This window comes from Drosophila gunungcola (assembly GCF_025200985.1).
Source record: "Drosophila gunungcola strain Sukarami chromosome X unlocalized genomic scaffold, Dgunungcola_SK_2 000021F, whole genome shotgun sequence".
In the NCBI taxonomy this organism is placed as follows: domain Eukaryota; kingdom Metazoa; phylum Arthropoda; class Insecta; order Diptera; family Drosophilidae; genus Drosophila; species Drosophila gunungcola.
The window spans coordinates 340,196-360,350 of record NW_026453184.1 but is presented as its reverse complement, the minus strand read 5'-3'; the positions used below and the strand labels follow the sequence as shown (position 1 = coordinate 360,350).

The 20,155-nt window shown below is 45.7% G+C and overlaps 7 protein-coding genes across 9 annotated transcripts; 3 read left to right on the top strand and 4 right to left on the bottom strand.

Annotated features, from left to right (window-relative positions):
- Positions 1-336: 336 nt before the first annotated feature.
- On the bottom strand, positions 337-3,615 carry LOC128260335 (cap-specific mRNA (nucleoside-2'-O-)-methyltransferase 1). The gene is made up of 2 exons (XM_052993254.1): positions 2,823-3,615; positions 337-2,366 (listed from the first exon to the last, which is right to left on the bottom strand). Exons 1-2 carry the CDS (start codon positions 3,478-3,480, stop codon positions 643-645), a joined length of 2,382 nt encoding a protein of 793 aa, XP_052849214.1. The 5' UTR covers positions 3,481-3,615; the 3' UTR covers positions 337-642.
- Positions 3,616-3,928: 313 nt separating this feature from the next.
- On the bottom strand, positions 3,929-5,600 carry LOC128260341 (DNA repair protein complementing XP-A cells homolog). The gene is made up of 2 exons (XM_052993263.1): positions 5,333-5,600; positions 3,929-5,267 (listed from the first exon to the last, which is right to left on the bottom strand). The coding sequence occupies exons 1-2, from the start codon at positions 5,500-5,502 to the stop codon at positions 4,535-4,537; spliced, it is 903 nt and encodes a 300-aa protein (XP_052849223.1). The 5' UTR covers positions 5,503-5,600; the 3' UTR covers positions 3,929-4,534.
- Positions 5,601-5,856: 256 nt separating this feature from the next.
- Positions 5,857-7,359, top strand: LOC128260340 (beta-1,3-galactosyltransferase brn). The gene is made up of 2 exons (XM_052993262.1): positions 5,857-5,988; positions 6,121-7,359. The coding sequence occupies exon 2, from the start codon at positions 6,131-6,133 to the stop codon at positions 7,103-7,105; it is 975 nt and encodes a 324-aa protein (XP_052849222.1). The 5' UTR covers positions 5,857-5,988; positions 6,121-6,130; the 3' UTR covers positions 7,106-7,359.
- An 814-nt stretch (positions 7,360-8,173) lies between these two features.
- LOC128260343 (thymosin beta) lies at positions 8,174-14,056 on the top strand. The gene is made up of 4 exons (XM_052993266.1): positions 8,174-8,343; positions 12,760-12,895; positions 12,963-13,076; positions 13,223-14,056. The coding sequence occupies exons 2-4, from the start codon at positions 12,760-12,762 to the stop codon at positions 13,360-13,362; spliced, it is 390 nt and encodes a 129-aa protein (XP_052849226.1). The 5' UTR covers positions 8,174-8,343; the 3' UTR covers positions 13,363-14,056.
- Positions 14,057-14,238: 182 nt separating this feature from the next.
- On the bottom strand, positions 14,239-16,882 carry LOC128260336 (tRNA (cytosine(34)-C(5))-methyltransferase). Its single transcript, XM_052993255.1, has 3 exons — positions 16,691-16,882; positions 14,763-16,596; positions 14,239-14,685 (listed from the first exon to the last, which is right to left on the bottom strand). Exons 1-3 carry the CDS (start codon positions 16,748-16,750, stop codon positions 14,360-14,362), a joined length of 2,220 nt encoding a protein of 739 aa, XP_052849215.1. The 5' UTR covers positions 16,751-16,882; the 3' UTR covers positions 14,239-14,359.
- Positions 16,883-17,314: 432 nt separating this feature from the next.
- Positions 17,315-18,103, top strand: LOC128260342 (augmin complex subunit dgt4). 2 transcript variants are annotated; one of them, XM_052993265.1, is made up of 2 exons: positions 17,315-17,416; positions 17,489-18,103. In XM_052993265.1, exon 2 carries the CDS (start codon positions 17,506-17,508, stop codon positions 18,004-18,006), a length of 501 nt encoding a protein of 166 aa, XP_052849225.1. In that variant the 5' UTR covers positions 17,315-17,416; positions 17,489-17,505; the 3' UTR covers positions 18,007-18,103. The 2 variants fall into 2 exon arrangements, with proteins under 2 accessions (XP_052849225.1, XP_052849224.1); XM_052993264.1 differs by having other exon boundaries at positions 17,331-18,103.
- On the bottom strand, positions 18,034-20,145 carry LOC128260339 (histone acetyltransferase Tip60). 2 transcript variants are annotated; one of them, XM_052993260.1, is made up of 5 exons: positions 19,963-20,145; positions 19,772-19,898; positions 18,480-19,710; positions 18,189-18,401; positions 18,034-18,126 (listed from the first exon to the last, which is right to left on the bottom strand). In XM_052993260.1, coding segments are annotated over exons 1-5 (1,632 nt in total). In that variant the 5' UTR covers positions 20,023-20,145; the 3' UTR covers positions 18,034-18,125. The 2 variants fall into 2 exon arrangements, with proteins under 2 accessions (XP_052849220.1, XP_052849219.1); XM_052993259.1 differs by lacking the exon at positions 18,034-18,126 and having other exon boundaries at positions 18,185-18,401; positions 19,963-20,102.
- Positions 20,146-20,155: the final 10 nt, after the last annotated feature.

Genomic DNA, 20,155 nt, shown 5'->3' with positions numbered 1-20,155 from the left:
TAAGAAGTTAGAATTATCGAAAAATGTAATTAATTGCATTCATTTGGAATCCAAATGGTTAAGTTTAAGACTATAAACGAACAGCTTTAGGTCACCTTTCTGCAAGTCATTAAAATGTTAGAAATACCCTATATAAAACTGGTTAAATTAATTGGTTAATTGGTTAAAGAATTCAACTACAAATTTTAGAGCTAAACCATTCTGGCATCGGAGTTAAATATGTTAAGTAATGAACATTGTTAGCGCCACACCCATTATAAGTCACCACCCACCCCCACCCCAGTTAAAAGACGTTGTAACTTTGGTAAGATCTTTAGAAATAAAACAGTTGCACACTTTCCGTCAGACAAATGACATTTTATGAATAGAGTTAGTGGTGATGGTCAGAAAAGAAAACACAATAATTCAGTTCCTGCGCACAAATAATCGTCGAATACTTAAGTCGAATAAGTAAAATGCAGGAATCTGTTGTAAAACCTCCAGATAAATCCTAGGCATGCATGGGGTAGGTTAAAAAAAAAAAAACACGTATGCGTATGTATACTTTAGGCTTATGGCTAAGTTTCCTTTCTCTTTTTAGTTTTTTTCTGGGCAGGCATCGATGGCCCCATCGATGGCCCCATCGATGGCCACCGCGATGGCCTAACTGTGGCCCCGCTTGTCCGCGATGAACTTGACAAAGTCGCTGCGGTACAGGATCTTTGGATTGTCCTCGGTGGCCAGCTCCTCCACCTGGCGCAGGTCCGTCCACTTCCAGAGCAGGCGACGGGAGTAGCTGTAGCGGAACGAGGCGAAGATCTCGGCGGCCTTTTTGCTGGGTATCTGCTCCTTGTAGTACGACTCCTTGTTCTTCACGTTGAAGTAGTAGAGTTGACCGCGCGATCGCGAGTGCGCGGACACATAGTTGGTGGTCAGTTCGCAGAACATTAGAATGCCGCCGGGCACAAAGAACTTGTTGTCGTCGAGCGCATAGCCGAACCGCTGCGAGTTGTCCTTCAGCACATAGTGCCGCATGTCGGCAAAGAAGCTGGCCATGTCCTGCAGGCGAAAGAAGGGCTTGCTGCGCAGGGCGCCATAGGTGCGCTCCTTGCGGTGCGGCTTGTTCAGACTGCGGGCGAACTTGTCGCACATGCTCACACGCTCGCGGAACGGCCGCCGCCGGATGTCGATGCCGCCCAAACAGATGCCGTCGATGATGTGCAGCGCGGCCACGCGCTGAATGGTCCTGCCCTCGCCGTAGAACTCGTACACGATCTGGCCGAAGAAAATCGAACGCGGCTGCACCTCAAAGGCCGTCTCCACCAGTTCCCACTTCTTGTGCTCCGTGTAGCGCAGCAGGTTGCCGCGCGACTTGCACAGGAACAGGGTGCAGGCGTTGATGTTCGTCTCCTCGCGGCCCACGGGCACAAAGTACCAGTCGGCGACGTTCTGCACGGACATGCCCAGGCTGGGCACCCCGCTCATCTCGGTGGCCGCCAGGTTCAGCCAATTGCGATCGGCCGCCCAGTCGGCCAGCAGCTCCTCGAGCAGCCGATCCGTCTGCTTGATCTCTGGCGCCTGGCGCAGCTTGTCCGGCAGACCCCAACGCTTGAGGCACTCCTGCCGCACCTCCGACTGCTTCGTTTCCTTCAGATCCGGATTCTGGGCGAAGGCGGCTATCTTGCGCAGGCCGACGATCTGCTTCTTGCCAATGGCATTGTTCGAATCGATGATGTAGCGCAGGAAGTCCTCGTCCTCGGCCAGCTCGTTGGCATCGAAGATCTCGAGGACGTCGTGCTGGCCGTCCTCCTGCTGCGACTCCTCGCCCAGCATGAGGTTCACCGCATTCAGGTAGGCTATGATGGCCGCCGTCTCCGTGTCCGAGCGTTTGTACTTGCAGACCAGGTAGCGTTCCGAGTTCGCCGGCCGGCTGCTGTTCGGCTTGATGATGGCGATCTGGTGAAAGCACTTGTACATCAGATAGACCAGGCCCACGCTGAACGGCGTGAAGAGGTCGAAGATCTTGCAGACGAAGCTGCCGTTCGGCCGCAGGATCTTCAGGGCGGTGAGGAACTGGCAGAGGTACAGCTGCTTGGACAGGATCTCCTGGATGTTCTCCTGCCCCTCCACGGAGAATCCGCCGTCAGCCATGGCAAAGTGCACACCCTGCGGCGTGTGCAGCCGAATGTACTCGTTCAGCGAGTCCTGGTTGCCCTCGTCGAAGATGTTGCCATCCTCTTTCACGCCGTAGAACGTGTCGAAGGACTCTGGCGAGGCGGCGAAGAACTTCTCCAGCTTGAAGTCGTTGGCGCCGCGCAGCGTGAAGCCGAATCCCTTGGCCTCCCAGGACTTGCGGAACAGGACGTACTCGGAGAAACCGCCAGGGCCTGTGAAAAATAGAAAACAGCGGATAAGTCACTTTTCTTACTGCTTACTGCCATAATTACCACAATGAGAAAATAGTTTCTTAATCTTGCGATATTCAGTTCGAAAAGTATATTTTTTGGTTCTGATTAACGTTCCTAATGCAAACTCAATTTAGTAAAATAGAAATTGTAGAACAAGCACTCCAAATGTATTTTTTAAGCCATATTTGGACCAAAAATCTTTTTAATTACGTTTTAACTGAAGCATAGAAATTAATTTCAAATATATTATAGATGAATATAAAGTTCTCAAAACTTGGAATTTTCGTGGGAGTCCCCTTATCAAACGGAACGGGTTTTCTAAGCAACAAGAATAAGGTTTTGGAAGCGGTTAATTCGCTTAAAACATGCGCAAATGGAAACCGGTCTTCGGCAGCCGCCACGATGTAATGCTCCCTTGAGGGACAAGGACTTCACCTGCACACATGTCCGTGAAGTAGAGGAGCTCGTCGTTGGCAACCAGGGACTGGCCATCGGGATCGCGGGGATTGGTGAACATGAAATCGCACATGGAGTCGATGTTGGCCATCTTGACGGCGGCGCGATTGAGGAAGATGGAGCTGCGGATGGTCTCGAAGGGATTGCAGCGACTGCGTGCCCGCCGCTTCTCGCTGTCGTTGAGATCATCGAATACGGTTTTGGCATTGAGGATGTGATGCAGGATGGCCGGATCGCAGTAGCGGGTCTCCTCGTCCAGGGTCAGTTTCCGTGGCCCCGTGACGATGTGTCCCATCAGCTGATCCAGGCTGTAGGAGCCGGCTCCTGATCCATCTCCGCCTGGATTGTGGAGCCAGAGGACCGGTTCGGGTATTTCCAGCTCCTCGCAGGCCGGATCCCATTGGCCGGCCGAGGATTGAACCGTGTCCAACTTGAGGCCGAAGCCACGACGACCGTCCTGCTGAACGGCGATGATCGGCTCCAGGCGACCCTGGTTGCTCTTGCCCAGGCCCTTGTCGTTCTCGTAACCCATCTTCTTCATCATTTCCATGGCCTTGTTCGAGTAGCTCTTCACCCACTCCCGCTTGATCTTCTTGGGCGTGGGCTCCGAGTTCTCATCGTCCGAGGGCTCGTCCATCTTGCGCTGCGCGACTGGAACTGGTGTGTGGCGTCCGGCGTCTGGTGTCTGGGATCTGGTGGGACTTGCGGATCCTCGAGAATCTTTTTCTTTTTGTTTATTTGGTATATGCACGTCGGTGTGACCGTACGCCGAATGCCGATAAATACCAAATGTGGGGGAGGCCGCATGGCTGCTTTCAGAAGTAGAAATACTGCTTTACCGCAATTTGGCCAATTTTCAAATTAATTACATGCAATTTAAATTTGACAAATTAATTTTATTCGATTTTCAAATTTCAAAACACTACTGCCTAAACAATTTGCCAGTTTCGCATGTTGATGATATACCTAGCAAATGTGTATGTATTGTTAAATCGATTAAAATTAATTAGCCAAATAATTAAATAGCTCAAATGAAATCATTTGGATATTAGAGCTTGACACTTTTCAAGAACTTCGAAGTAATGTTTATTTCCAGGGCTTTCATTTCAAAAGAATATTCAAATATCTTAAATATTTTATAAATAAAATAGGATTATGACCGATCTTAAAAAATAATAAAAAAAAAAAAAAAGGAATGTTATATAATTGTTGTTCATTTATTCTGTAGAAACATAGTAGGAATTCACTTCTTTTTCGCTTAATTTTAATGTCTTACAACACAAAATTTCAAAGCAATTAAAAATGATTTTTAAAATTCTTCGTTTATAACAGAATATATAAAATCTAAACTGGTATCTTTTTGTTCATGCATTAATGCATAAGATTCATTCCATTCTGTTGAAATATTACAGGGATTCACTCCTTTTCACTAATGTTTAATGTTTTACAAGGCAATATTTCAAAATAATTCAAAATGATTCTAAAAATTCTTTGTTTATAACAGACTCTATATAATATAAACAAAAAAAAACTGAAAAATAACTGCTTAGTTTTTATATATAATAATCAAGTATTCAAGTATTCAATGCATTAAGTGGGCAAACCTTTTCGATGGGCTTCAGCTTACAAACTACAAAATTGGAGATCTAGACCGACCAAGAAAAGCTGCCTGATGTGATCAACTAGAAGCTCTACATCTTCTCATACGTCTCGCTGTACGGACAGGTGAGGCAGGTGTGCGTGTAGGTGTCCTCCTCCTCGTTATGGGTGTCCGGTCCGAACTCGTGCTCGTGGATGGCGTGCGTCTTCTTGGTGTAGATGCTGCTGCGCACCTCCATGCGCAGCTGCTTCATCTGCTTGTTGTACTTGCGCGCCTTGCCCACCTCGCGCTTGTCCTCGCGAGACTCGTGCTGGCGCACCAGCTCCTCCTCGCTGCCCCAGACCTCCAGGGCGCGCTTCTGGATCTGCAGATGGAGATACAGCTTCATCTCGCCCCAGCGCACGTTGTGCGGATTCTTGCGACTGATGAAGCGCAGCTTTGGTTCTCGCTTGTCGAAGTCGCAGTCCTTGAGCAGATACTCCGCTTTGGCCTCCGTACGGGTGATCAGGGCGTGGCGGCCATCGTTGTCCCGGCACTTGTCGCACACCGAGTGCCCAAAGTTGTTGAACAGATAGGAGTCGGCGTACTGGTCGCCGCATTCCAAACACTCCTCGTACTGCACGGGTATGGCGATGGCATCGTCCAGAATAACAGGGGTCTCCTCTCCTCCGGATTTGTTTAGACCCGGCTGCCCATTTGTGGGCAGGACAGGCTGCTCCAGCAGGAATCCCCCGCCACTGTCTATGTACTTGGTGCCCTGCACCTTGATCACAGAGCTACCCTGGCTGAGTGCAGCCTCCGGGTGCAAGCCTCCATCCTTGTTGCTGGCGAGGGATTAGAGTTTCAAGTCTTCCGTTTTGACAAGGATAATGGGAAGAGGACAACTCACCTGGCCAGGTCCTTAAATGGATGCAAAACCAACTTAGCCTCTCGCAATTTCTGCGCCTTCGCCAGATTCCTCTCGATTCGCGCCTTTTGGGCATTGGTCAGCTTGGATACCTTCTCCGCCGGCGGAGCAACTGCATCTGCAGCAGTGCCTGAGTCCTCGGACATTTCCATTTCACAAGGTTTTGTTAAGCGCGTTAAATTTGTTTAATTTGTATACGATATGCTTCTTCTTTCCGATTTGACATTCCATGCGAACGCTCGTTTATCCATCTGGTATCTTTTGCAGTATATGGGATTTCAAATAATTTATTTATCTTTTTAAAATCTGATAACTGGAATTTTCAAAAAAGAAAGTACCAAAGCTTTTAAATTTATGAATTTAAAAAATATTTTTGTTGATGAAACTGTAGCTTATAAAAATATAATTCTTAAGTGAATCAATGCCCTTAATTATTTTTTCAAGGGTAGGCATTTGCCAACCAGTATTTCCTTTCGACACGGTCACACTAATAGTTTTCCTTATACTCTTGCAGAGAGTACTACAATTCTAGTCGGAAGTTTGCATTACAATCAAAGAGGCATGTCCGATTATAGAAAGTATATATATTATTGATCAGCCATGTTGATATATGTATAAGCATACAGAAATGTATTTATGTATGTATTTAGTTTTATAGAAATTAACTGTTCAGATGAGTGTGCATATTTCCTTATAACCAGCAAGGGCATGCAAAGTTCGGCTTACCAAAGTTTATTTCCCCCCCTTGATTTGTTTTGATTTCGGTTTAGTTGGGTCGCCATGCAGAGTAAACACTACAGACTGCTGCTGCGGTGCCTCCTGGTCCTGCCCCTCATTCTGCTGGTGGACTACTGCGGTCTGCTGACCCACCTGCACGAACTGGACTTCGAGCGGCACTTCCACTATCCGCTGAATGACGACGGAGCCGGGTCCTCTGGAATCGAGGGCTTCTCCTACCTGCGAATGCCCTCGTTCACGGCCGAAATTCAGGCTAGGGATCAGCCCCCGCGGCTCACCCTGCTGATCAAGAGTGCCGTGGGCAACTTCCAGCGACGGGAGGCCATCCGGCGCACTTGGGGCTACGAGGGACGCTTCTCGGATGTCCACCTGCGCAGGGTTTTTGTGCTGGGCGGTGCCCAGGAAAAAAGCGAAAAGGACGTGGCCTGGGAATCCCGCGAGCATGGGGACATCCTGCAGGCGGACTTCGTCGATGCCTACTTTAACAACACACTGAAAACAATGCTCGGGATGCGCTGGGCCAGCCAGCACTTCAATCGCAGTGATTTCTACCTGTTCGTGGACGACGACTACTACGTTTCGGCTAAGAATGTGTTGAAATTCCTGGGCAGAGGACGGCATAGCCACCAGCCGGAGTTGCTGTTCGCCGGGCATGTCTTTCAGACATCGCCGCTGCGTCACAAGTTCAGCAAGTGGTATGTTTCACTCGAGGAATACCCCTTCGATCGCTGGCCGCCGTATGTGACCGCCGGGGCATTTATGCTCTCGCGAAAGGCGCTTCTTCAGCTCTACTCCACCAGCGTCCATGTGCCGCTCTTCCGCTTCGACGACGTCTACTTAGGGATTGTGGCACTAAAGGCCGGCATTTCCCTCCAGCATTGTGACGAATTCCGCTTCCATCGGCCCACGTACAGGGGTCCGGATAGCTACAGTTCGGTAATAGCCTCGCACGAGTTCGGCGATCCCGCGGAGATGACACGCGTGTGGAACGAGTGCCGATCCGCCAACTACGCGTAGCAGAAAGGACCTGGACGAGATTGTATATACGGATGAGTCACCACCAATAGACAACAGCCTTATCAAAGTAGAGTAAAGATAGTATTAGTTAATAACCCGACTATATTGAGAGATTTATAATAAGAACTTAAGTAAGAAAACTTTTTTTTTTAATTTTTCCACTGTATTCAATTAATGCGTGTTCTTATATTATTTTAAATTATTACCTTCTCAATGTTTATTCAAAATAAGTAATACTTTTAAAAACTACCAAATGGCAAACTGTTTTTTATACAATTCATTAAAGTGTACAAAATTTAAACAAGCAAATACTTTTGCTAATTGTGAAGACTAATTTCTTTTAAATTGGTTATCTTACTTATAGTTCATGTACTAGCTAATATAACAAATTTTTAATAAATCTGTTACATTATTCAGCACATTATTTATTGTTTATTTATTATTGCTCGACTGATTTCCTCGTAACCCATATCATGAATAAGCAAATCCAAAACTTGCACATCGATTGTTTTCATTGTTTTCCACAAAGTTTCTAAACCAAATAAACCCTTAATGTTGCCAAAGCTTTTGTAAATAATAAACACAGTTTGAAGTGTGCGATTTGCATATACTTTTTATTGTGGCCTTAAAATAGATCCGGGGAATATGAGAATAAATGATAATTAATAATCCAGATAATTGTTCCCCTTTTGTTACAAATTAAAACATATACAGATCAGAAAACGATTCAAATATGATGATACATACATATATGGATGGATATTAAACTTCTTAACTATTATGGGTCGAGTCCCAGATAGCAATTTTCCGAGTTTCGAACCATGGATTGAAGGTGCAGTTTCGAAAACCTGTAAGATACGAACGACAAAGGCTTTAAATTGCAAAATTAAGTATAGAATTTGTATTATTGTTATTGCTTGTGCTCTGTGATAACAGAACAAGAGTATCGGGGCGTCATTACAAATCCAAATGGGAGAACGGTGTTCAAATCCGGATGGATCTGGTTCCGCAAAACGGTCACTCTGGAGGTATAAAAACCGCTCAACTCTGCCGAGCCGCAGTATTAAATTTTAAAACGTCCAGTTAGCTTGAGCTCCGCTTCGCGACAACAAATCCGAGGGTTAAAATTCGCAAAGTGTACAGCTATACATATATATAAGGCCCGACCCCGCCAGCATCCCAATTTTTAGTAATCCTCTTTGCCAATCCAAAAAACCAACGCCAAAAACCAAATTAAGGTGAGCTTACTTCAGTTTTTTAGTTCCCAATAGAGGTTATTGTAATATCTTTTTTAATGTCCGATGGGTGATCGCCGGTTATTTCTTTTGCTGCGGAGATAGGGGGGGTACAAAAAAATAAGTGGAACTGGTTTTTGTTGACTGCGCTTCTTCATTGATTGCAAAAAATGGCAGCGGATTTGTTATAAATATTTATTGTGCTGGTCTAGTCCGTTACTTTTTGCTCTTTCTCTTTACGTTTGTCTTTCTCTCCATTTTCATTTCTTTTCTTTGACTTTGTAACTTTTTCCTGCAGCTGGTAAATCGCTTTTGTCGCCGCCTTCTTTTGTTGACTATTTTTTTTATGTGTTTTAAACTTCAGAAATCCCTCTGTTTTTGTATGTGTGTGTGTGAGTGCCGGCCGGCATTTTACTTCATATTTTGCCGTCTGCTTTTTATATGTGTGTGTGTGTGTGTGCTTGGGCGGGGCGCATGTGGTTGTTGTTGCTGCCCAATATCCTCCCCCACAGTCGAAGTCACAAAAAAAACTTGGCACTTTGTCTAAATTAATAAAAATAAATACTATTTACCTTTGTTGAAAATAATAAAATCTATGTATATGTTAAAAAACCATTAAGTTAAATTATTGATTCAGGGACACAATAAATTTAATATGGCTAAGTTTAATAGAAAAAGGTAACACCAAGTTCAAATTAATGTTCCTGCCAACAGTGAAGGTCACAAAAATAACTCCTTATTTTGTTAAAAGAAAAATATTTAAAATCCATTACTGCTCATTAGTTTGAACATTGTTAAACAGTAAACAAACTTAAAACTTTTTGTTAAGATTATTTTTAATACCTTATTTTAGTTTTAAAATTAAGCCCAAATTTGGCTTTCCATTTTAAAAAGGCAACTTTAAAATATATTTTTGAACGTAACGTTATTTGACTAAAATATTTAAGAAGTTTATTTATCTACATTTTAAGGGAAGCAAGCCATGTTTTTAGGTCTTAATTTTAACAAAAATGTATTTTTAATTACCGCGACTTTAATATTAATAAGATTTGTCTAAACTTTTGTGGCAAATAGGTAATTTAATAACGGCAGATAACATTTTTTTTTTTTTTAATTTACTCTATAAAATATAAATATAACCTTAAAGCTAATTTGTTTATTTGACAATGTATAAATATGAAGTCAGTAAAATTGTATATTTTTAAAAAGCTTTCAAGTTGTTAGTGCTATTATTGTAACCTCGGCTGTTTTTAGCATGAGTGTGATGCGAATTTTACTGGGCGTGGCAGTCGTGCCTCATTGTCACCAGAATGTATGGGATATCCAATATCCAGCGATTTTGAAATTGAATACATATATGACTAAACACAACCGCCTGCATGATGTTTATATATAATGTGCATATGTATGTACTTAAAATTCATTGCAAGTCTCTGTTTTTTTCTCTCTCTCTCTCTCTCTCTCTCTCTCTCCTTCGCCCCCCGCTCCACACAAACACACACATGTGCATTTCTGCAGGAGTATTTATGAGGGTGTAATTGTAAAAGCGGACGTGTCTGTCATTTCTCATTTCTCCATCTCCTTTTCGCTCTCTCCTCTTCACCCTTTCTTCGTGTCTCTTCTTTAAACTCCTTTCGTCTGAGTGTTGCCACGCATCAGCAACTTTGACTCATTTTACTTTACATATAAACCTATTCCAAAAAGCAAATTCTTTTATATTGTTTTTTTTTAACGGTCTCTTGCCGCCGTCTGACTTACTCCCCCAAACAAAAAAAAGATATATGTATGTATGTATGTTTGTACATACATACATATCTATACAAAAAATTAACCAAAAACAGGAAGAAACAAAAAGAAAAAGGAAACGAAAAGAAAGAAAAGAAAAGCTTACAAAGTCAAGAGAAAAGAAGAAGCACAGCTGTGTGGGCAAACGATAAATTCAACATATAAAAATACATGCCAACAACTCATGTACATATGCGATATAGCGATGATTCATCGGCGGCTTTTAAGCGGGGCGACCATATTTCGAAGTTGGAAGTTGATTCACGGCGAACTTCATTTGCCCCCGGCCCCTGGAAATCACCCTCCTCCTCTCTATTCCCCTCTTCCAAACACTCCCACTTTGTATGTATGTATACATTGTTGGTTTGTTGTTGCCTCTCCTTTGTTCGCTCCAAGGAGCTGACTAATACGACACTCGGCTTACACGATTTCCAATTAATCGAAATTCAAATTGAGCGTAACGATCGCCATAAGTCAAGCCCAACAAATAAAAGGCGTAAAGCTGAAACAGAATTTATATAATTATTTGTATATTATTATTATTATGAATTACACATTTTAAGTAATTTCTAGACTGGGTTATTAATCGCTCTCCTGCTCACTTGCGATTTTCTCATTATTGGTTCATCGGTATTATTTTCGGTAGCGATTAGAAACTATGACCAATTCATCAGCAATATCAAAATAAAGATAAGCCATATATAAACAAAACAATTAATCACCAGTTAAAACTAAACGGTTTTCATATACTTAAAAATACTTATTTTTGTAGAATGTTTGCCAATTATACTTGAAAATAAGATGGGAGTACCCTTGAAAAATGTTGAACATGATGGAAAGTTAAGCTTAGTTTGACGATCGTTGTAAGAGTGCGGCATAAACCAAGTTGAGATAGAGGCTTTTGTGGGGAGAAGTGGGGATTGAGCGGAGATAGGCGACCGTTAGTCAGTTAGTCAATCAACATGATTGGCCAGTTGGCTTGCTGCCTGTGCTTTACGACCATTTATGGTTATAAATGTGCAAATAAATATAGATTCGCGATGCTTTTTCCCCATTCAGTTCAGTTCAGTTAAGTTCAGTTTGTTTTACTTTTTTTGGCGCGGTCGCTGCCCTTGTAACGAATGCAATTTCAGCGCAGCTGTTCGAAAGCAATGCAATGCGAGTGATGACTTAATATTGATACCGATATCTCAATACACAAAGACGATTCTTTGTCCAGCATAATAATTCCGATTGGAATTGGAATTGAAAATGAAAATGGCATGGCACGCACACTCGAATTTCGCAACTAAAAATAAACGTGATAAAATGCAGTTTAACCGCTTGCCGGGTACAAATGCCTTCTGATAAGAATGCCAGTGCTATAAAACAAAGGCCAAGAACAAGAAGCAACAGCAAAGCAAAGCCAATTGGAGTCGTAATCTGTTTCCAGTTGGAAAGGTTCGCTGAACTCTTTCTTTCTCTTTCCTCCTGTTTTTCTGATTCAAGACACACACACACACACACACACACACATGACTCGTCCTTGCTGGATCTGTGTGCGTTTTGAGTCATCGTTATCGCCCCACATTCGAATTATTAACTTTTTTCTTGTTGTGTTCTATCGCTTGAGAAATCGGCCAGCTAAAATAAATAAAAAGCCAACGGTCAACAAAGAGATATTACGTTTCGTTTCCACAGAAAATGAATTATTTATTAAGGCGCAACATTGGTATCAACAAAAGCAAACAATAAAGAACAACAACTGATCGTCTATCGGAGCGTTGGCTTCCTCCCTTTTCACTTATTCGCCGATAGCATCGATATCCTCTTCCGGCTCGGCTCCAATTGGACGGTTAGGTTGGTCTAACTAAAAATCCTATTGGCATAATCGGTTTATGATTAATCTGTCAAATTTAAATGTATAATAACAAATTATAATAATAATTCAAAAAGAGATTTGCTTTATAGGTTTTTGAGTTAAAATTATCTACATTTTTAATTAAATGCAAACTAAAATAAATTTGTTTTAGTGAAACCAATTGTAAAATTTAATAATTAACTATCGTTGAATGCACTAATTTATAAAGGAGCGAAACAAACACCCATATCGTTAAACAAATAACAATAAGCTCTTGCTATCTACCTTAAAAAAGGTTTACTAATCAGAAAAAAATTTGCGATTTGGTTCTTTGCAAATAGGGAAAGAATTCTGGTAAAACATTCTAGCTACTGTTATCTGATGACTACAAACAAATGTTTTGATCTGGAAGTTTTATTACATTATTTTTCGCCTTGGTTAATATGAAAGTTTTTTTAAATTATTAATTAGAAATATTTACAACGAACTTAGAGAAATTATACTTTAGATTTTGATATGTTAAGAAATAACATACAATCATTATTCCAATAGCTTTCTCCTTTGCTAGAAAAAAAATAAATAATCTTATGATAGATTGGCCCATTTAATCATTATAAAGACAATTTAATCTTTGGCTGTGCAAATGAATAATGTTTAAGGCCACTCAAGATCTTATAATGAAGTTTTCTGGAAAAAAATACTGTTTTCGTAACAACAACTTGGGCATAGAACTAATATATTTGTGGGATTTTCGATTTACAACATGTAAATAATAAAAAATGTTCATTTTACAGATGGCCGCCCCAGCACCAGCACTCAAGGATCTGCCCAAGGTGGCCGAGAACCTGAAAAGCCAGTTGGAGGGCTTCAACCAGGACAAACTGAAGAACGCCAGCACCCAGGAGAAGATCATTCTTCCCACCGCCGAAGGTGAGACGAGAGATCAGAAGGGCTTCCTTTGTTTGATATCCCAATAATATATCTTCCCGTTAAACAGATGTGGCTGCCGAGAAGACCCAGCAGTCGATCTTCGAGGGCATCACCGCCTTCAATCAGAACAACTTGAAGCACACGGAGACCAACGAGAAGAACCCGTTGCCCGATAAGGAAGGTGCGTTGTAGGCCATCTACTCTACTATATAAAGTATAGTTTGGTGTAGTGTGTGTGGCCATAAAAGCCAAAGACAGGCTGCCTTAGATGGCAAGTGCACGCTCTATAATTGTGTTTGGTTTGTTTCTTCTCGACTCTGATTGCAGCCATCGAGCAGGAGAAGGAGAAGAATCAGTTTATCGCCGGCATCGAGAATTTTGATGCGAAAAAGTTGAAGCACACCGAGACCAACGAGAAGAACGTGCTGCCCACCAAGGAGGTGATCGAGGCCGAGAAGAAGGCTTAAGAAGGTGGTCCAAGTCCGGTCCAATCCGATCCGATCCGAGATTCGAGATCCGCGATCAGAGATCAGAGATCCGATCCTCAGTCACCCTCAGTCGTCTCCTTTTCGTCTCGCCGCATCTCACAATCTTTATACTTATAAAAACAAACTATTCCCTCTCATTTTTCCAACTGCTGCAAAGTATTTTACTATTGTTTTTTTTTATCTATTATTATTTTTATATATTTTTGTATTAACAAGCGAGAGAGCCAGTCTCATTCCTACAGCGTAATTAACATAAAATAAACAATCGTCTATCCCATATATTTGTGCATAAATGTTTCCAAAACACACACACATACACACACCACACACACGCCACACACATCATCATCGGAGGAATCAAAAATCGCAGATACAAAGCAATACGAACGACAGCCAACTCACTCAGAACAATTACACTTGCGCAAAAAGAAAGAAAGAAAGCAAATATATGAGAAATACTTTTTAAAAGACACGAAAAAACAACGCGTATGAAGCGTATAAAACAGAAAAACAAAAAAACATACAAAAAAGAAATACGGTAGAAAACCATCTATATAAAGAGTATGTGTAATTTTTTAATGAACTTTTTTTTATATACTTTACATACGATATATTTATACTGGGAAAAATAAAAGCATAAATGTAACATTTTATAACAAAAACGTACTAAAAATTCTACGACTTGTTCTTGACTTTGGGTGGAAAAATGTTCTTTAGTTAACAAGTTAATTTGATCACCGCATTCAAAATCGGCATATCGAGAACATTGCTTTTTTTTCGTCAGTTTGGTTTGAAAAATTTTTAAAATTTCAAAGTTACAAAGTGGGTGTCCCTTTGACTGAAAACGAAAATGCATTAACTTTGTCCACATAGAGGGGAATATATACTTTTGATTCGTTATAATTGTACAAGCCACTCGCAAGGTGGAATTGGTCCGCTTAAATGCTAGTTTATCCTTGCGTTCTATCCTCGGGTACTAACTCTTGGTGGCCTCCTCTTCGGTGTCCATTGGCGTGGTCGGAGCGGCTCCCTCGCCTGAGGATTCAGATTCAGGTCCCGCCTCCGCATCCACGACCACATCCTTGCCAGATTCTGTGGCCGCCTGTGCGGCAGCAGCGGCGGCGACTCTCGCCTCCTCGTACTTGTTGGTCTCGAACTTGCTGAGATCGGCGCCCAGCAGCCTCAGGATGTGGATGGTCTCGTCCTTGTGGACATAGGCGCGCAGGCTGGAGGTGCCGCGCCAGCCCACCGTGTACAGGGTGAACCGCTCGTCCACGTACTTGAGGATGCAGCTGCCCACTCCTGAAATTGGTCATTCATTAGTGCGATTAGAGAACGAGACTGAGACTGATACTGAGACGGGGCAGAGCGGAACTTACCCAACTCCTTGCAGCGCTCCTGGGTCTCCTTCTTCAGCTCGTGCGTCGACGGGGGCTGCGTGGGATCGGTGCAGTTGAGCATCATCACCAGATCCTCCCGCTCCACCTGGATGCGTCTGTTGGCGCCCATGAAGGCGTTCGAGGTCTGCAGCCCCTCCTGGGCCAAGCGGAACGGATGCACCGTGTGGCGGTTCTCGCAGCGCACGAATGTCTTCACGCCCGTGTTGATGATCTTGATGTTGTGCTCGTTGTTGACCACCAGGTCGCGGATGCGCTCCGAGCAGTAGTAGATGTTCTTCTTTTTCTCGGTAATGCAGCGGGTGAGCAGACAGCGCTGGCTGAGCGATTCGTCCAGCTGGTAGAACTCCTTGATGGCCGCGTAGTCGGCATCGTTCTCGCCGAAGAACACATACGGATCCTCCTTGTAGCCGTGCAGCCGTCGCTTTTTCCGCTGCGGTCCCCACGGCACGGCCTTCTCCCCCACGGGCTGGCCCCGCCCATCCAGCTCCGGCTCAGTCGGTGGGCTGACGGGCTGCTTGGCCATCTCATTCTGCTCCACCAGGGCGGCCACGTCGTTCTTCTCGAAGGCCAGCTGACGACGCTTCTCCAGGACGGCCACAAAGAAGCCGCCGCTGTCCTGCAGATGCGGCAGCACCCTGATGCACTTCTCCAGCCCGATGCTGGCCATCTCGGCGGCGGGAAGCGGGAACATGCCCGGTCGTATGATGGTGTGCAGGCTCTCGGGCACCTCATCGAAGCTGGTGAAGATCTGATCGACCTCCTTGGTGGCCAGCTTCCAGTCGGTCATGCCCGGCTTGTACTTGAGGCCCGGCACCAGGTGGCCCGCATCGACCAGCTCCAGGGCTCCGTCCGCCTCCTTGAGGATGCGCTGCAGCACCGCCTCGTTCTCGATGGGATTCAGCGAGCAGGTGGAGTAGACCAGGCGACCGCCCACCTCCAGCATTTCGGCGCCACGTCGCACGATCCGGTACTGAATGCCGTGCAGATTGTAGGCCTGGGCCAGGTTCCACTTCAGCCAGATGTCCGGGTTCTTGCGCAGCGTGCCGTCGCCCGAGCAGGGCACATCGCACAGGATCTTGTCGAACTTGAGGATGCCCTGCGAGCCATCCGGCTGGCTGATCAGCAGATTGGGGAAGGCGCTGCTGTCGTGGTTGGTCACCAGCAGACACGGCGAGTTGAGGCGCTTGGCCTGGTGGACGAGCATGTAGCAGCGGTTGTTGTCCACATCGTTGGCCAGCACAAAGCCGGGCGGGATCTTGTGCTCCTCGGGGGCCGCATGCAGGGCCTCGATCAGTTGGGCCGTCTTGGAGCCGGGGGCGGCGCACATGTCCAGCACCTTGTCGGTGGGCCGGACGTCCAGGACAATGGGGGGAATCATGGAGACGGCCTCCTGCCGGCTGATGCCGCCCGCCGTCGTCTCCACGATGAGGAAGTTGTGCAGCCGGTAAAGCGGCTCCGAGCGGCGGATGTCCTTGCGGGTGAGGTGCAACTGGTAGGCCAGCCCGTTCGGGTACCAGGGCAGGCACAGCGGGCGCTCCACATCCTCGGGCGCCTTCTGGTGCAGCTCGGCCACCGCCCGCACATACTCGGTGAAGAGCTGCGACTCGATGATCGCCAGCAGGGCCTTGGCCTCGTCCTTGAATCCCGTCACCCGGAACGTAGTGGGCAGGTTGTCCCTGATGGAGTCGAGGAACTGCGTCCACTCCTCCTCGCTGGCGCAGATCTTCTGCAGGTGGTAGTACTTGATGAAGAAGGCGTTGTCCCTCTTTATTTCCTCATAGGGCAGGGCTCTGCGATCGGGGCGCTCGGGACCCTATAATTATTATTTGTTAAGTCACATATATAGCATTTAAAATGGGAAAACGTGGAGTGTGTTTCCAACTGAGTTTTAGCATTAAGCCACTCACATTTTCGCGCTTTTGACGCTTGCGGGCCGCAAAGGGATTTTGCTTCTTGTTTCGACCCATTTATTTGGCTGCTATCTATTTAATACACAAGACAAGTTAAATAAAAAAGGCAAGCAACGTTTATTTATTTTCCAAACGAAACGAATAAATAAAACGTGTTCGCCGGCTTTCTGGCAACACTGGCGGTCGAGCGTTGCCGGACATGAAGGGTGTGAGCAAAAGTAAATATTTCTAGCTTATTATTTGCCTTTGCGGCACCGTACAACATAAGCTATTGTTATAGTATTTTATTTTAAAAACGACATCTTATCAGACTTAAGATATATTATTCAAGTTTTATTCCCTGATATGTTAGTCAATTTGATTGCCACTATAGCGATACAAACAGTATTAAATGCACTAATTGTGGAAATTGGTCTTAAATAAAATACCTGCAGCTAAATAAACTAAATAATCATAATTTTGTGGTTGTTCATTTTAATACAATAATATTCTAATAACACCACGAACTATAAACAAACTTTTTTGTAAAATTGTATCATTTTGGACTTATCGTTACTGGAATAATCAAATTTAAAAGCCAGATTCGGCGTGACAAAAAAAGCTAAGCAGTCATCCTCGTTAGCGGTTATCGATTGATGCCTCTAGCCAGTCACCTATAGTTATCGAATCTGAATTTCCCTCTTTTTGCAGTTATTAAATAGGCAAAAGAGGAACAAGAAAAAAGTGGGTAAAGAGGTGAAAGTGAACTTCAAATGGCGACACCACCCACACCGAATTCATACACCCCACCCGCAGTTTCAGAACGGGACGACATGAAAGACATCCAGCTCCTGTTGCAGCTGGAGGCGACGCGTCGTTTCCAGGAGGACAGACGCAATGTGAGGCGCCAGGTGGAGGAGCAAGCGCGTCAGTGGCAGGACGTGAAGTTCAAGTATAGGCAGGCATATCAGCGCCTGGCGCGGCTTTTGAAGTGCGCCGCCCTGCAGACTGCAGTGGACGCCAAGCGCGCTTCCGATGTGAATCAAATCGCCCAGGCGGCAAAGGACATCGACGGTCTACGCTCTTCCCTCAACAGAAATCTGCGCCCCGCCAGTCTGGACACCACAAAGCTGGATCAGTGCCTGGAGCAGCTCAGCACCGCCCACAAGCCGCGCTCAAATCTTAGTCGCCAGCATCGGGAGTCCGCCCACAATCAGGAGACTCTCAAGGATCTGCGCATTGCCGTCGATTGTGCGGAGTACGACCTGGAGCTTGGCATAACGAAGGCCATGAATCGCATAGTGGACGACCTACTCCCTCCACGGTCATCTTGAAAGTATACGCATAGTTGAGATATAAACTAGTTTGTAACATTAAAAATGAATTTAATTGAAATGAAGTAAATGAGACTTATGAACTACAACGATTCCACATCCATCCGGTGTAATGGCATTCTAAAATATAGGTTGAAAGCGGGTCAAATTGTGTTGTCGACAAGCATGGCCAGTGCACTTACCACTTGGAGCGCTTCGACCAGTCTTTGGGCGTCCAGTGCAGGCACTTGGAGTCGATGCGAATCTTGCGCTTGTCCATCGCCCGCCGATGCTGCTCGATGGTGTCCCGGTTAATGCACACGATGTACTGGCCCTTGTAGTAGTTAATCAGGTTCAGGTTCTGCAGCGTGGAGATCACGTCCTCCTTCTTGATCGAGGTGCATTCGCAGATGTCGCTGGAAGAGGTTGAAATAAATTAAAATAAAGAATAGAAGAAGAGTAAGGTAAGCGATATTAAAGGCTGAAACCCTTACTTTATTGTTATGGTGGGCTTCTCGCCATCCGTGCTCGGGTTCTGGCTAATGAAGATCTCCAGTATGGTCTGCGCCCAGTAGGATCGATAGGACAGCAGGCCCAGATCCGACAGCGGCTTCTCCGGCGAGCCAGTCTTGCCCTCGAACTTGGACAGCTCGTAGCTGAACTCGATGAGCAGCTTGCCGTAGCCCTTGCGCTGATACGGCGGCATTGTGAGGATGCAGGCCACGTTGTAGTCCTCGGTGCTCTCCTTCTCCTTGGAGAAGTAGCCCACGATGTGGAAGCCGCGCGAGTCGAACTCGGTCATTACGTAGAAGAGAAAGGGATCCGTGTCATAGTAGAGCGTCTTGTGGTCGAGAAAGAGTTTGGCCAGCAGGCAGAGGTTCTGGGCGTACACCTTGTTCTTTCGGCCGTCGATCTCGAAGAAGGAGATGGTGTGCTTGCGGTAGATCTCGTTTCCGGGCGGATGCCTCAGGTTGCACTTGGACAGGTGCCGCTCGAGGCATTTCCTGCTCTTCCTGTACTTCAGGCAGAACTCGCAGATGTAGATGCAGGACATCTGGCACAGCTCCTGCGGGTAGGGTGAGAAGTACCAGGGCTTGATGCGATGCCTGCCCAGCTCGATCATCTCCACGTTCTTCATGCGCGTCACCACATCGTCCTGGTGCGTGACCATGCTGCCCGACTGCCGCGGCGTGGGCGTCTTGCCATCCTGCGAGCCATCGCCATCCTCGTTGGCCGCTCCACTGATCAGACCATCGCCCGTCACGTGGACGGGCGTGGATGTGGGCGTTTGTGGCGTGGCAGGATGCGCAAGTGGCTGCTGCTGCGGCTGCACCTGCAGACTGTGGTGGCCGTGGGCCGACCCTCCGTGCACTTTCCTCTTGCGATTAATGCGCTTCTGCAGGGCTGCAGCCAGATTGTTGCCATTGACCAGTTCGCCGCCAGTGCTGGGCGTGCCCGGAGGAGCCACCAAGCTGGGCAGGGCGGCCGGCGGAGGAGCCCCACCGGCCACCTGACCACTGGGAGTCGATTGGATGGCGGCCAGGGCGCCGGAACCAGGATGTTGCGGCGATGTGGGCCGGGAAACACTGCCCGCCAGCGAGTGGTGACGCTGGGGAGTGGTCACTCCGGTGCTGGTGCCCGTTTGGGAGCCGTCTCGCCGCGGGAACTGCACTTTGCGGGTGTACAGGTCCTCCTCGTTGACCCACTCATCCAGACGCTTGTTAACTGGCGGGAATTTGGCGTTATAAATGACATGCAGATCCACGCCAGAGCTTCCGATACTCACAGTCCACATAGTGCACGTAGAATTGGCGTCGCCCGTCCAGCTCCTTGATGCTCACAATCTCCGCCAGCGGCCAGTCGTCCGTTTTGTGCATCCTAACGGGCAGACGACATCCTTCAGTGAGGGCGGCCTGAAAAGCACGAAAACGCGATTATCTCCATTCCACAATGGGGCCAAGGAACAACCCAACTCACCGTTGACTCACAAATCGAGGCCACATCGTCGTCGAACTCATATTTGTGGTTAATTTTCATTATATGTTTTGTTTATGTTTTTTTTTTCTAAAATAAAAACAGCTAGAGATGGGTACCTAACCAATTATCGAGACATCGATAGTCAGTGACATCAGCGGTTTAAGAATATCGATGACCAGTGCTGCGCAGCGTC